The following is a 13,481-nucleotide window of genomic DNA, read 5'->3' on the forward strand; positions in this document are numbered from 1 at the left end:
CCTAATAATACAAAAAAAAAATCAAGAGACAGAGCCTGTGAGATTACATAAACTTTGGGTAGTTGAAACTACTTAATTCTGTGGCTGATATGAACCCACAGGGAGTCAGAAAATTATTTTAACACTGCAGATTGTCACTGTGTAGGTGAGTTTGTTAACCATATAATCATAAAGACCTGACTGCCACAGTTGTTTTTACAGTCAGTTAGTCACATTAGTTAACCAGCTTGGCAGAAAAAATCAACAAGGCATTTGATTGAAGTCATAAAGTCCTAAACCTGAGTGATGTAGAGTTAGAATTCTAAATTTATCAATTACAAACGTGCATATATGCACAGACAAATATTTTTAAATCACTTAATATCCTTGAATTAAGTGTTTTAAAATACCCCTCCACATGCTTTTAACATTTTACTCAGTTATCAATGGTTTGGGCTAGGATAGTATCAAAGTGATACTGCTGCAAAGTGACAACAACATCAATAACAGCATCTAAACAAGGTGTTACTTATACAATTTTTGCAAGTAATCGATATAATGGGCCACAAATATTGCAGAGCATTGTTGTTAAGGGAACAATTAATATCGGTCTGTGGGAACCATTAATTAAATGCAGAGTTATAAATATGTTGCCAAGTGTTCACCTGGAAATCTGTTACAATTGTGAAAAAATATCCTTAATCAAATATATTTGTGTTCTGAAAGTCACAGGAAGTAGGAAAAAAAACCCTGACTGCAGCAGACACAGTACATAAAGTTCCCTCTCCAAAGCTACTGCAGCAGCTGCAGCAGGAGTGCTGCTGACCAGCACTGAGCTCTTGGACAGGTGACACAGCAGTTCTGTGTTCATACAGTATATGTAGCTCAAGAACACAAGCATCAAATTAATTATTCTTTTTACAGTAGTACTCAAATGCCAAAAAAAGACAAAATTAGCACAGCATTGCAAATCTTTTTTTAAGTTTATATAGAGATCACTAATGTACACAATTAAGCATAGCATTATGGCTGCCCCCTCGTTTCTACATCAAATATCCATTTTCACCTCCACTAATCATGTATGAAACTTGTAGTTTTGTAATTACAGACTGTTATACTTCTATTTCTCTATTCTCATTTAACCCAGTTCTTCAATAAACAGGAGCCAGAAGACCATCACAGAGCAGGTATTATTTTAGTGGCAGGTCATTCTCAGCACTGATATGATGGTGGTGCGCTACTGTGTGCTATGCTAGCATGAATAGTCAGACACTGCAAAGCTGCTGAAATTCATAAACAGCCTCAATCTGCCCCAACTATTAGATGTAGATCTCATGTTTGAGCTAAACAGCTGTTCAGGTGAAGTTTAACTTGATATATTACCCAGGAAAACTACATCCATAAAGAAATTCCATCTCTACCACTGCTTCATGCTAAATTGCAATGCAAAATGTGTAATCATTTGGACCACCAGCCTTCTTCCTGTGTTTACTTTCTTACTCCCACTCCAGATAGCTCTGACCAATAAGCAAAAGCAGTGTGCTATTTTGTTACCATTAAGTTCCTTGTATTAAACCACAAGAATGACAACACAACTGTGAAAACACACTAAAGAAAAACAACAGACCATAGTAACTCCAAGGTTTAACTTGTAAGAAGACATTTCAATAAACAATTCACTAACATTAAGAACAGTGCAAAAGAGAAACACTAAGCATAATCATTATCAGATTTGATTACCAGACATGATACAATGTATTGCGTCTATAGTGCAGCACGAAAAATGTAATAAGAGGATTATCTCTTTTAAAATTCAAACACACAGAACAATGCCAAAAATATATATAGGGCTGAAAATAAGATCAAGAGGTAAATCCTAAAATCATCATTTGGTACCAGCAAAGGCAGATTTTGGTTCCAGATCTGGAGTTTATTGGCAGTTATTCTTTTTTATCTTTAATGTTCTAGATTTATGTTTGCATAATTAATTTGCACAGTTACATTTATGATGCATATTCTAGTTTTGGAATTTATTGGCAACTATTCCTTTTTAATCTTACCTCTCCAAATGATCTTCTCCTGCGATCTGGCACAACTAGAGTATTCCTATTACTGCCTGGGGCAATAGTAGAACCAATACTCATTCTGGGTCCAACTAACATGTAGCGTTTATCTCCTGATCTGTATTGGATGCTGTGACACAGTGTCCCATCATAATTTGTATCTTGTAAATATTTGGAGGAATAGTCTGTAGATTTGGAGCACTGCATCACGATCAGGACAATGATGCTGATGACAAAAAGCACTGAGACTGAGCCCAAAGTGATGATCAGATAAAATGTAACATCATTGTCTTCCTCATCTTGTACTGAGCTTTTAACATCAGAAGCAGCAAAAGCCTCTTTGGGTTCTACAATTTTGATCATCACAGTCGCTGTAGCTGAAAGTGACACATTGCCATTGTCTTTGACCAGTATGACCAGTTTATGCAGAGCTTCATCAGTTTCTGTGAATGAGCGGAGGGTTCTTATCTGTCCAGTATAGCGGTCCAAACCAAACAGACTGTGGTCACTCACTTCCTGTAGTGAAAATAATAGCCAGCCATTGTATCCTATATCTGCATCATAGGCTCTCACTTTGGTCACTAAATGTCCTGCGTTCACATTGCGGGGAATCTCCTCCACACCTTCAGCAGATCCATTAGAGCTGACTGGATACAAGATCACTGGAACGTTGTCGTTCTGATCCAGTATGAACACATTTACTGTGACGTTGCTACTAAGTGATGGAGTTCCTGAATCTGAAGCTACAATATAGAACTGGTATGATTTAATAGTTTCAAAGTCAAAACTTTTTAGTGCGTATATCTCCCCAGTTTCAGGGTTTATATTTAGAAAAGATGAATGCTTATTTTCTTGAGCAGGGTCTCTCCAAATGTGGTAGCTTATTATAGCATTTTCGTCTAAGTCAAGATCATGAGCAGACACAGAGAACATCGACATACCGGGTACATTATTTTCAGGTACATAAAAAGTGTAAGGGTTTAAGGAAAACTCTGGGCTGTTATCATTTACATCAGAAACGAACACAGTGAGAGTTTTAATGGAGGATAATGGTGGATGTCCTGCATCTTTAGCAATAAATGTGATGTCATACTGGGATGTTTTCTCTCTATCCAGTGATGACTTAGTTACCAATGAATAAATGTTCTCCTGTGAGGATTGCAATAAACTGAAAGGTATATCTTCAGGTACTGAGCAGGACACTTTCCCATTCATTCCAGAATCCACATCACTTACACTAATTAATGCCACTGTTGTTCCAGAATGTGAGTTCTCAGGTACTGCGATTGAAAATGACGTCACTTCAATTTCCGGCGCATTGTCATTTACATCAACAATTTGGATAAGGATAATCTTATCTGTGGTCAGTGGTACTGTTGCTTTATCTGATGCCTGGATATCAATCTCATATTGGTATTTTTGTTCAAAGTCTATTGGTCCTTTCACAACTATCTCGCCTGTAACTGGATCTAGGTCAAAAACTCGACGCAAATTACTGTCCACGTCCTGGCCAAAAATATAAAACACCTCACCATTGGGACCATTGTCTAAGTCTGTTGCATTAACTTGAATCACTCTTGTGCCAATAGGAGCATTTTCGCTAAGCTTTGCAGAATACGTGTCTTTTGTAAAAACGGGCGCGTTGTCATTTATATCTATGACATCCACAATTATCTCCATAGTACCCGATTTCTGGGGTCTCCCGCCGTCTAGTGCGGTAAGGAGGAGCTTATGTCTAGCGCAGGTTTCCCTATCCAATGATTTCTGCAAAATTAAAAAGGGCATCTTTCCATCCTCACCACGGTCCCTAACCTCGATACGAAAATGTTCGTTTTGGCTAAGTTTATATATTTGTACTGAATTTACTCCACTGTCTGCATCGCGTGCACCTTGAAGCTGGAAACGCGCACCAGCTACGGCGATTTCTGAGATTTCCAATCGCTTTACTTTCTCAGGGAAAATCGGTGCATGATCATTTATATCAACTATCTCAACTGTTACATAATGAATCTCCAGAGGATTTTCAAGTGCGATTTTTAGATTAATCAAGCACGAACTGCTCCTCTCGCACACCTCCTCTCTGTCTATCTTCCCATTCACGTGCAAGACTCCGTCATTCCGATTTACCCTGAACAGAGGTTCCCCTGTCGTCGATACGATACGAAATCCTCGTTCTTTTAAAGTTCTCTGATCAATACCCAAATCCTTTGCGATGTTTCCAACAACAGTGCCATTCCTCTGTTCCTCAACAACCGAGTATCGTATCTGTGCAAAGACCCCTCTCCAAAATAAAAGTAACAATCCTGCACAAGCCAGCTTCAGTCGCCATGATGCGGAACGCCTTTGTTCCATTTTAAGAGAAATTATTCCAGAGTCCGTCCACGTTAGCAGAGACAGTCCACACAGTGAATTCCCATATTAGTTCTCATTCACTTCATCACATTAAATTTAAATTACTAATCCGATGAACACTGAAATGCACTGCCTGTGTGACGATGAGCCGTGTAAAAAGATGTGCCACAAAATGATGAGGTGGTTCAGTTTGGGAGTCAAACGCGTCAGAAGCGTTCTTTTAGTTTACACTGACACCGTGCGATTCCACATTTTACTACAAGAAAAAACAAGAAAACTATGTAGCGAGTAATCCTATTTAAAATAGATCAGTTGTTATTTTCATATACATCTTTATAAATATGGTTAGAAGTTAAAATGCTAAAATGCCTTTTTCTCTAACCTAAAACGTTTTGAAGATATACGATTTTTTGCGAGACCACAGCAGTGATCCAAACAGGTAGTGGAAAACATTTTTTAAATTCTATGCACAAGATCATATTTATGCAAGTTAGCAAATAAAGTATTATATAGTACCTAAAAGAGACTTCTCTAACTTTGAGGTTATGCTATTAATAAATCTTTAATAAGTCTAGTAAACCCATTTCTGCAGTTCGGCTGCTACTCATATTTTCACCCAGATTACATATCTTAAAGAGATATTAATGTTCTGACTCAAGCAATGTAGATTAGGTTAAACCCCAACACGGAAAGAGTATTGAGTTTTCAAGACCATATACAGCCCACAACATTCAGAACCACATTTCTGGACAGCTCCCTTACATTATCTTCATGAGTTCATGCTAAAAGCAGTGCAAATTTTCTGCACTTTACCAAAATTGCTATTAGACAATAATAATATTGGCAACTACAGATCAACTGGTATAATAGGAATGATTTATTACTACTTTAATACTATAAAACTGAACTAAGTTTTTTTTTCTTAACAATCACTGATTATTAACAATTAATCATTGAAAGCTCATCAAAACGTTCCAACATTCCCATACAAAAATAAAAAAACACTATCAAGATTATCAACACACAAATTATCGATAAGTTGCAGTTTTAAACAAACATAAAATAGCTATGTCTAATAACAATGAGAGATTTTCATGGTTAAAAGGATGATGTAAAAACCATTAAGCTTATCTGAGAAAATGACTGATATTGCATATTATCTTCAAATCGTTTCTCTACAAACAACATCCTTCTACAATCTGGTACCACTAAAATATTCCTACTAATTACTGCCTAGAATTATAATAGAGCCAGTAATTATTCTGGGTCCAACATACATATATGATTTATGTCCTGATCTTTACTGGATGCTATTACACAGTATCCCATAATAATTTGTATTTTGTAAATAGTTGGAGGAATAGTCTGTAGACTTGTGGGCAGAAGACACTAAAGCATCCAATCCATCAGTTTTAAGACTATGCAACAGCTTTATGCTGAGGCCATTAGACTGCTTAACTAAAAGAAAGAAAAAGCAAAAATACTAAATAAAAATGATTTCTCACAAACAATCTCACAAAAAAACACAGGGACTGAACTGGAACACATTTTTACTCCTGCTGCACTCACATATGTTTGCATGTTTATAAGCTTACATTGCATATACCTATCAGTTGTAGAATGTTATGTTTCGCTCTAAATATTCACATAGACATATGAACCTTATTCAATCACACACACAACACATTCACAATGTACTGTTTCACCACTACACTCTGCTGCAGTAATTGTCTATTGTCTGCCCTATTGTGTGGCATTTACTTAAGTGTTCTACTTTTATCTTTGTGCAATTAATTTGCATATTTGCACTTTATGATATCTATACTTAATGTCAAACAAGTATTACATGTGTTATGTTAAGGGGGAAATATTTAGAGATAGCAACACAAAAATACGTTGTTAGACATTTTTTTGTGTTAAATTCTGCTACAATATTGACAAAAACAAATATTAAAGAAATCAAACAGGGTGCGCCTAGTTTAAAATGTTAAATAATTCAAAAAGATGTCAAGAGAGTTCAGTAGAAGGCCAAAAGGTACATCTTAAAATCATAATTTTACAAGAAAGTGAGCTGAATATTGTAGTTCTGGAATTTATTGCCAATTATTCTTTTTAATCTTACCTCTCCAGATGATCTTCTCCTGCGATCTGGCACAACTAGAGTATTCCTATTACTGCCTGGGGCAATAGTAGAACCAATACTCATTCTGGGTCCAACTAACATGTAGCGTTTATCTCCTGATCTGTACTGGATGCTGTGACACAATGTCCCATCATAATTTGTATCTTGTAAATATTTTGAGGAACAGTCTGTAGATTTTGAGCACTGCATCATGATTAGAACAATCATACTGATCACAAAAAGCACTGAAACCGAGCCCAGAGTGATGATCAGATAAAATGTAACATCATTGTCTTCATCTTGTACTGAGCTTTTAACATCAGAAGCAGCAAAAGCCTCTTTGGGTTCCACAATTTTGATTATCACAGTCGCTGTAGCTGAAAGTGACACATTGCCATTGTCTTTGACCAGTATGACCAGTTTATGCAGAGCTTCATCAGTTTCTGTGAATGATCGGAGGTTCCTTATCTGTCCAGTATAGCGGTCCAAACCAAACAGACTGTGGTCACTCACTTCCTGCAGTGAAAATAATAACCAGCCATTGTATCCTATATCTGCGTCATAGGCTCTCACTTTGGTCACTAAATGTCCTGCGTTTACATTACGGGGAATCTCCTCCACACCTTCAGCAGTTCCATTAGAGCTGACTGGATACAAGATCACTGGAACATTGTCGTTCTGATCCAGTATGAACACATTTACTGTGACGTTGCTACTAAGTGATGGAGTTCCTGAATCTGAAGCTACAATATAAAACTGGTATGATTTAGTACTTTCAAAGTCAAAACTTTTCAGTGCGTATATCGCCCCAGTTTCAGGGTTTATATTTAGAAAAGATGAATGCTTATTTTCTTGAGCAGGGTCTCTCCAAATGTGGTAGCTTATTATAGCATTTTCATCTAAGTCAAGATCATGAGCAGACACAGAGAACATCGACATACCGGGTACATTATTTTCAGGTACATAAAAAGTGTAAGGGTTTAAGGAAAACTCTGGGCTGTTATCATTTACATCAGAAACGAACACAGTGAGAGTTTTAATGGAAGATAATGGTGGATGCCCTGCATCTTTAGCAATAAATGTGATGTCATACTGGGATGTTTTCTCTCTATCCAGTGATGATTTAGTTACCAATGAGTAAATGTTCTCCTGTGAGGATTGCAATAAACTGAAAGGTATATCTTCAGGTACTGAGCAGGACACTTTCCCATTCATTCCAGAATCCACATCACTTACACTAATTAATGCCACTGTTGTTCCAGAATGTGAGTTCTCAGGTACTGCGATTGACAATGACGTCACTTCAATTTCCGGCGCATTGTCATTTACATCAACAATTTGGATAAGGATAATCTTATCTGTGGTCAGTGGTGCCAATGCTTTATCTGATGCCTGAATATCAATCTCATATTGGTATTTTTGTTCAAAGTCTATTGGTCCTTTCACAACTATCTCGCCTGTAACTGGATCTAGGTCAAAAACTCGACGCAAATTACTGTTCACATCCTGGCCAAAAATATAAAACACCTCACCATTGGGACCATTGTCTAAGTCTGTTGCATTAACCTGAATCACTTTTGTACCAATAGGAGCATTTTCGCTAAGCTTTGCAGAATACGTGTCTTTTGTAAAAACGGGCGCGTTGTCATTTATATCTATGACATCCACAATTATCTCCATAGTACCCGATTTCTGGGGTCTCCCGCCGTCTAGTGCGGTAAGGAGGAGCTTATGTCTAGCGCAGGTTTCCCTATCCAATGATTTCTGCAAAATTAAAAAGGGCATCTTTCCATCCTCACCACGGTCCCTAACCTCGATACGAAAATGTTCGTTTTGACTAAGTTTATATATTTGCACAGAATTTACTCCACTATCCGCATCGCGTGCACCTTGAAGCTGAAAGCGCACACCAGCTATGGCGTTTTCTGATATTTCCAATCGCTTTTCTTTCTCGGAGAATATCGGTGGGTGATCATTTATATCAACTATCTCAACTGTTACATAATGAATCTCCAGAGGATTTTCAAGTGCGATTTTTAGATTAATCAAGCACGAACTGCTCCTCTCACACACCTCCTCTCTGTCTATCTTCCCATTCACGTGCAAGACTCCGTCATTCCGATTTACCCTGAACAGAGTTTCCCCTGTCGTTGATACGATACGAAATCCTCGTTCTTTTAAAGTTCTCTGATTAATACCCAAATCCTTTGCGATGTTGCCAACAACAGTGCCATTCCTCTGTTCCTCAAGAACCGAGTATCGTATCTGTGCAAAGACCCCTCTCCAAAATAAAAATAATAATCCTGCACTGGCAATCTTCAGTCGCCATGATGCGGAACGCCTTTGTTCCATTTTAAGAGAAATTATTCCAGTGTCCGTCCACGTTAGCAGAGATAGTCCACACACTGAATTCCCATATTAGTTCTCATTCACTTCATTACATTGAATTTAAATTAGTAATCCGATGAACACTGAAATGCACTGTCTGTGTGACGATGAGCCGTGTAAAAAGGAGTGCTATAAAATGATGAGGTGGTTCAGTTTGGGAGTCAAACGCGTCAGAAGCGTTTTTTTAGTTTACACTGACACCGTGCGATTCCACATTTTACTACAAGAAAAGTATGTAGCGAGTAATTCTATTTAAAATAGATCAGTTGTTATTTTTACAGTTATTTCCTGTTGGTATATTTAGTTAGGTGAATTTAAAATGCGCGTTCCTTTACCTAAAACGTTTTGAAGATATAAGATTTTTGCGAAACTATAGCAGTGAAACAAAACAAGTAGTGGAAAGCATTTTTAAATTCTATGCACAAGATTATGTGCATAGTTAGCAAGTTAGTTAATGCAAGTTAGCAAGAAAAGTATTATTTAGTACCTAAAAGATTTCTCTAACATTGAGGTTATGCTTTTACTAAAGAAACTCCAGTAAACCCATTTCTGCAGATCGAGTACTAATCATATTTTCAACCAGATCACGTATCTCAAAGAGATCCTAATGTTCTGACTCAGGCAAGAAAGATTACAATAAACCTCAACACGGGAGGAACATTGGGTGTATAAGACCATCCAGTCCACAACATTCAGAACCACATTTCTGGAAAGCTCCCTTACATTATCTTAATGAGTTAAAGCTCAAAACAGCACAACATTTCTGCACTCTTTCAAAACGTTCACAATTGCCATGGGACAATATTAACATTACAATAATATCAAAGTAAACTGCATTTTTTACTCAACATTTAGGCTTATTATATGAGTGTCTAAAATGTAATCAAAATGACCCAACATTACCATACACGTATAAAGAAAAACAATATCAGGATTATTACCACACAGATTACAGGTGTGTTGCTATTTTGCACAAATATAAAATAACTATGTCTAACAACACTCACAGACTTTTATTTTTAAAAGGGTGCTGTAAAAAATAGACTTATCTGTGAAAATGACTGAGAGTCACTTTTCTATTTCTTTATCTTTTCTCTCCAATAAACATCCTTCTAAAATCTGGAAACAATAGGGTGTGCCTACCAATTATTGCCTAGGAGTACACTATGAAATGAGTGCTTATTCTGGGTCCAACATACATGTGTCAATTATCTACAGATCTGTACTGGATACTATGACAGTATCCCATCATAATTTGTATCTTGTATACTTGGGGAAATAGTCTGTAGCTTTTTGTCAGAAGACACTGGAACATCCAGTCCATCAGCCTCGGACTCTGCAACAGCTTTACCCCAAGGCCATCTGACCCTCTTAACCAGATAAACAACAAAAAATAATAATAAATAAAAATAATTCTTCACACAAACACAGATACGCACACACACACACACACACACAAACACACACACACACACACACACACACACACACACACACACACACACACACAAACACACACACACACACACTCAAGACACAGGGACTGAACTGGAACATATACTCACTCTTGCTGAGTTCACATAATTTACTGACATTGCAGATACTTATCCGTCATGGCATGTTACATTTTGCACAATATATATTTATATAGACACATGAACCTTATTCTATTACACACACATTTACAATGTACTGTTTCAGTATGACACTCTGCTGCAGTAACTGTCTATTGTTTGCCTCATTGTATTGCATTTGATTTAGTGTTCTAGATTTATGTTTGCATAATTAATTTGCACAGTTACATTTATGATGCATATTCTAGTTTTGGAATTTATTGGCAACTATTCCTTTTTAATCTTACCTCTCCGGATGATATTCCCCTGCGATCTGGCACAACCAGAGTATTCCTATTACTGCCTGGGGCAATAGTAGAACCAATACTCATTCTGGGTCCAACTAACATGTAGCGTTTATCTCCTGATCTGTACTGGATGCTGTGACACAGTGTCCCATCATAATTTGTATCTTGTAAATATTTGGAGGAATAGTCTGTAGATTTGGAGCACTGCATCACGATCAGGACAATGATACTGATCACAAAAAGCACTGAAACCGAGCCCAGAGTGATGATCAGATAAAATGTAACATCATTGTTTTCCTCATCTTGTACTGAGTTTTTAACATCAGAAGCAGCAAAAGCCTCTTTGGGCTCCACAATTTTGATAATTACAGTTGCTGTAGCTGAAAGTGACACATTGCCATTGTCTTTGACCAGTATGACCAGTTTATGCAGAGCTTCATCAGTTTCTGTGAATGAGCGGAGGGTCCTTATCTGTCCAGTATAGCGGTCCAAACCAAACAGACTGTGGTCACTCACTTCCTGTAGTGAAAACAATAACCAGCCATTGTATCCAATATCTGCATCATAGGCTCTCACTTTGGTCACTAAATGTCCTGCGTTCACATTGCGGGGAATCTCCTCCACACCTTCAGCAGATCCATTAGAACTGACTGGATACAAGATCACTGGAACGTTGTCGTTCTGATCCAGTATGAACACATTTACTGTGACGTTGCTACTCATTGATGGAGTTCCTGAATCTGAAGCTACAATATTGAACTGGTATGATTTAATATTTTCAAAGTCAAAACGTTTCAAAGCATATATCTCCCCAGTTTCAGGGTTTATATTTAGAAAAGATAAATGCTTATTTTCTTCAGCAGTGTCTCTCACAATGTGGTAGCTTATTACACCATTTTCATCTAAATCAAGATCATGAGCAGAAACAGAGAACATTGACATACCTGGTACATTATTTTCAGGTACATAAAAAGTGTAAGGGTTTAGGGAAAATTCTGGGCTGTTATCATTTACATCAGAAACGAACACAGTGAGAGTTTTAATGGAGGATAATGGTGGATGCCCTGCATCTTTAGCATTTAATGTAATGTCATATTGAGATGTTTTTTCTCTGTCCAATGATGACTTAGTTATTAATGAGTAAATGTTCTCCTGTGATGATTGAATTAAACTGAAAGGTATATCTTCAGTTACTGAGCAGAACACTTTCCCATTCATTCCAGAATCCAAATCTCTCACACTAATTAATGCAACTGTCGTTCCAGATTTTGAGTTTTCTGGAATTGCAACTGACAATGACGTCACTTCAATTTCCGGTGCATTATCATTTACGTCTACAATTTGGATAAGAATGCTCTTATCTGTGGTCAGTGGTGCTGTTGCTTTATCTGATGCCTGGATATCAATCTCATATTGGTCTTTTTGCTCAAAATCTATTGGTCCTTTCACAACTATTTCACCTGTAACAGGATCTAGGTCAAAAAGTCTGAGCAGGTTACTGTCCACATCATGTCCAAAACTAAAAAATACCTCACCATTCGTACCCTCATCTGCATCGGTTGCATTGACCTGAATAACAGCTGTGCCAATCGGGGCGTTTTCACTAAGCTTTACAGAGTAAGCGTCTTTTGTAAAAACCGGCATGTTGTCATTTATATCTATCACATCCACAATTATCTCCATTGTGCCCGATTTCTGAGGTCTTCCACCATCCAGCGCGGTAAGGTGGAGTTTATGCCTGGAACTGGTTTCTCTATCTAGCGGTTTCTGCAATATTAAAAATGGTATCTTTCCATCCGCACCGCGGTCCTTAATATCGATTCGAAAATGTTCTTTCGGACTGAGTTTATAGAGTTGCACTGAATTCGCTCCACTATCTGCATCGCGTGCAGCTTGAAGCTGAAAACGAGCACCAGCCACTGCGGTTTCTGATATTTCCAATCGCTTTTCTTTCTCGGGAAATATTGGTGCGTGATCGTTTATATCTGCGACCTCAACTGTAACATAATGAATCTCCAAAGGATTTTCAAGTGCGATTTTGAGATTTATCAAGCAGGAACTGCTCCTCTCGCACACCTCCTCTCTGTCTATCTTCCCATTTACATGTAAGGCTCCATCATTCCGATTTACCCTGAACAGAGGTTCCCCTGTCGTTGATACGATACGAAATCCTCGTTCTTTTAAAGTTCTCTGATCAATACCCAAATCCTTTGCGATGTTTCCAACAACAGTGCCATTAACTTGCTCCTCAAGAACCGAATATCGTATCTGTGCAAAAACGCCTCTCCAAAATAAAAGTATTAGTCCCGCACAAGCAAGCGTCAGTCGCCATGATGCGTAACGCCTTTGTTCCATTTTAGGAGAAATTAGTCCAGAGTTCGTCCACGTTAGCAGAGATAATCCACGAACTGAATTCCAATATTAGTGTTCACAAAATTAATCTCACCAAACTCAAATGAGTTATTCGGTAAACACAGAAATGCTCCTTCTTTGACAATGCGATGTACAAAAAGGTATGCACCCAAATGATGAGGTGGTTCTGCTAGTAAGTCGAAAACAGCAGAAGCATTTTTTTAGTTAACACTGACACCGTGCGATTTCACATTTTACTACAAGAAATGTATATAGCGAGCAATCCTATTTAAAAATAGGATATAGTTATTTCTGTTGCAGTCGCGCAAAAATACAATAATTTTGACATACTATGAATCTGTAC

General features: G+C 37.6%; 4 protein-coding genes across 4 annotated transcripts in view; all 4 read right to left on the reverse strand.

Moving 5' to 3' along the window:
* The window catches only part of LOC103030246 (protocadherin alpha-C2), a 124,127-nt gene that overhangs the window by 101,477 nt on the left and 9,169 nt on the right, over nt 1-13,481 (reverse strand). The window lies entirely within an intron of this gene.
* LOC111193082 (protocadherin alpha-3-like) lies at nt 1,893-5,203 on the reverse strand. The gene has a single exon (XM_022672078.2). It carries the CDS (start codon nt 4,392-4,394, stop codon nt 2,010-2,012), a length of 2,385 nt encoding a protein of 794 aa, XP_022527799.2. The 5' UTR covers nt 4,395-5,203; the 3' UTR covers nt 1,893-2,009.
* Nucleotides 6,089-9,266, reverse strand: LOC125799049 (protocadherin alpha-8-like). Its single transcript, XM_049474811.1, has one exon. It carries the CDS (start codon nt 8,866-8,868, stop codon nt 6,451-6,453), a length of 2,418 nt encoding a protein of 805 aa, XP_049330768.1. The 5' UTR covers nt 8,869-9,266; the 3' UTR covers nt 6,089-6,450.
* Nucleotides 10,627-13,387, reverse strand: LOC125799054 (protocadherin alpha-8-like). Its single transcript, XM_049474816.1, has one exon. The coding sequence runs from the start codon at nt 13,118-13,120 to the stop codon at nt 10,736-10,738; it is 2,385 nt and encodes a 794-aa protein (XP_049330773.1). The 5' UTR covers nt 13,121-13,387; the 3' UTR covers nt 10,627-10,735.

Source organism: Astyanax mexicanus, chromosome 2 (assembly GCF_023375975.1).
Source record: "Astyanax mexicanus isolate ESR-SI-001 chromosome 2, AstMex3_surface, whole genome shotgun sequence".
NCBI lineage: Eukaryota > Metazoa > Chordata > Actinopteri > Characiformes > Acestrorhamphidae > Astyanax > Astyanax mexicanus.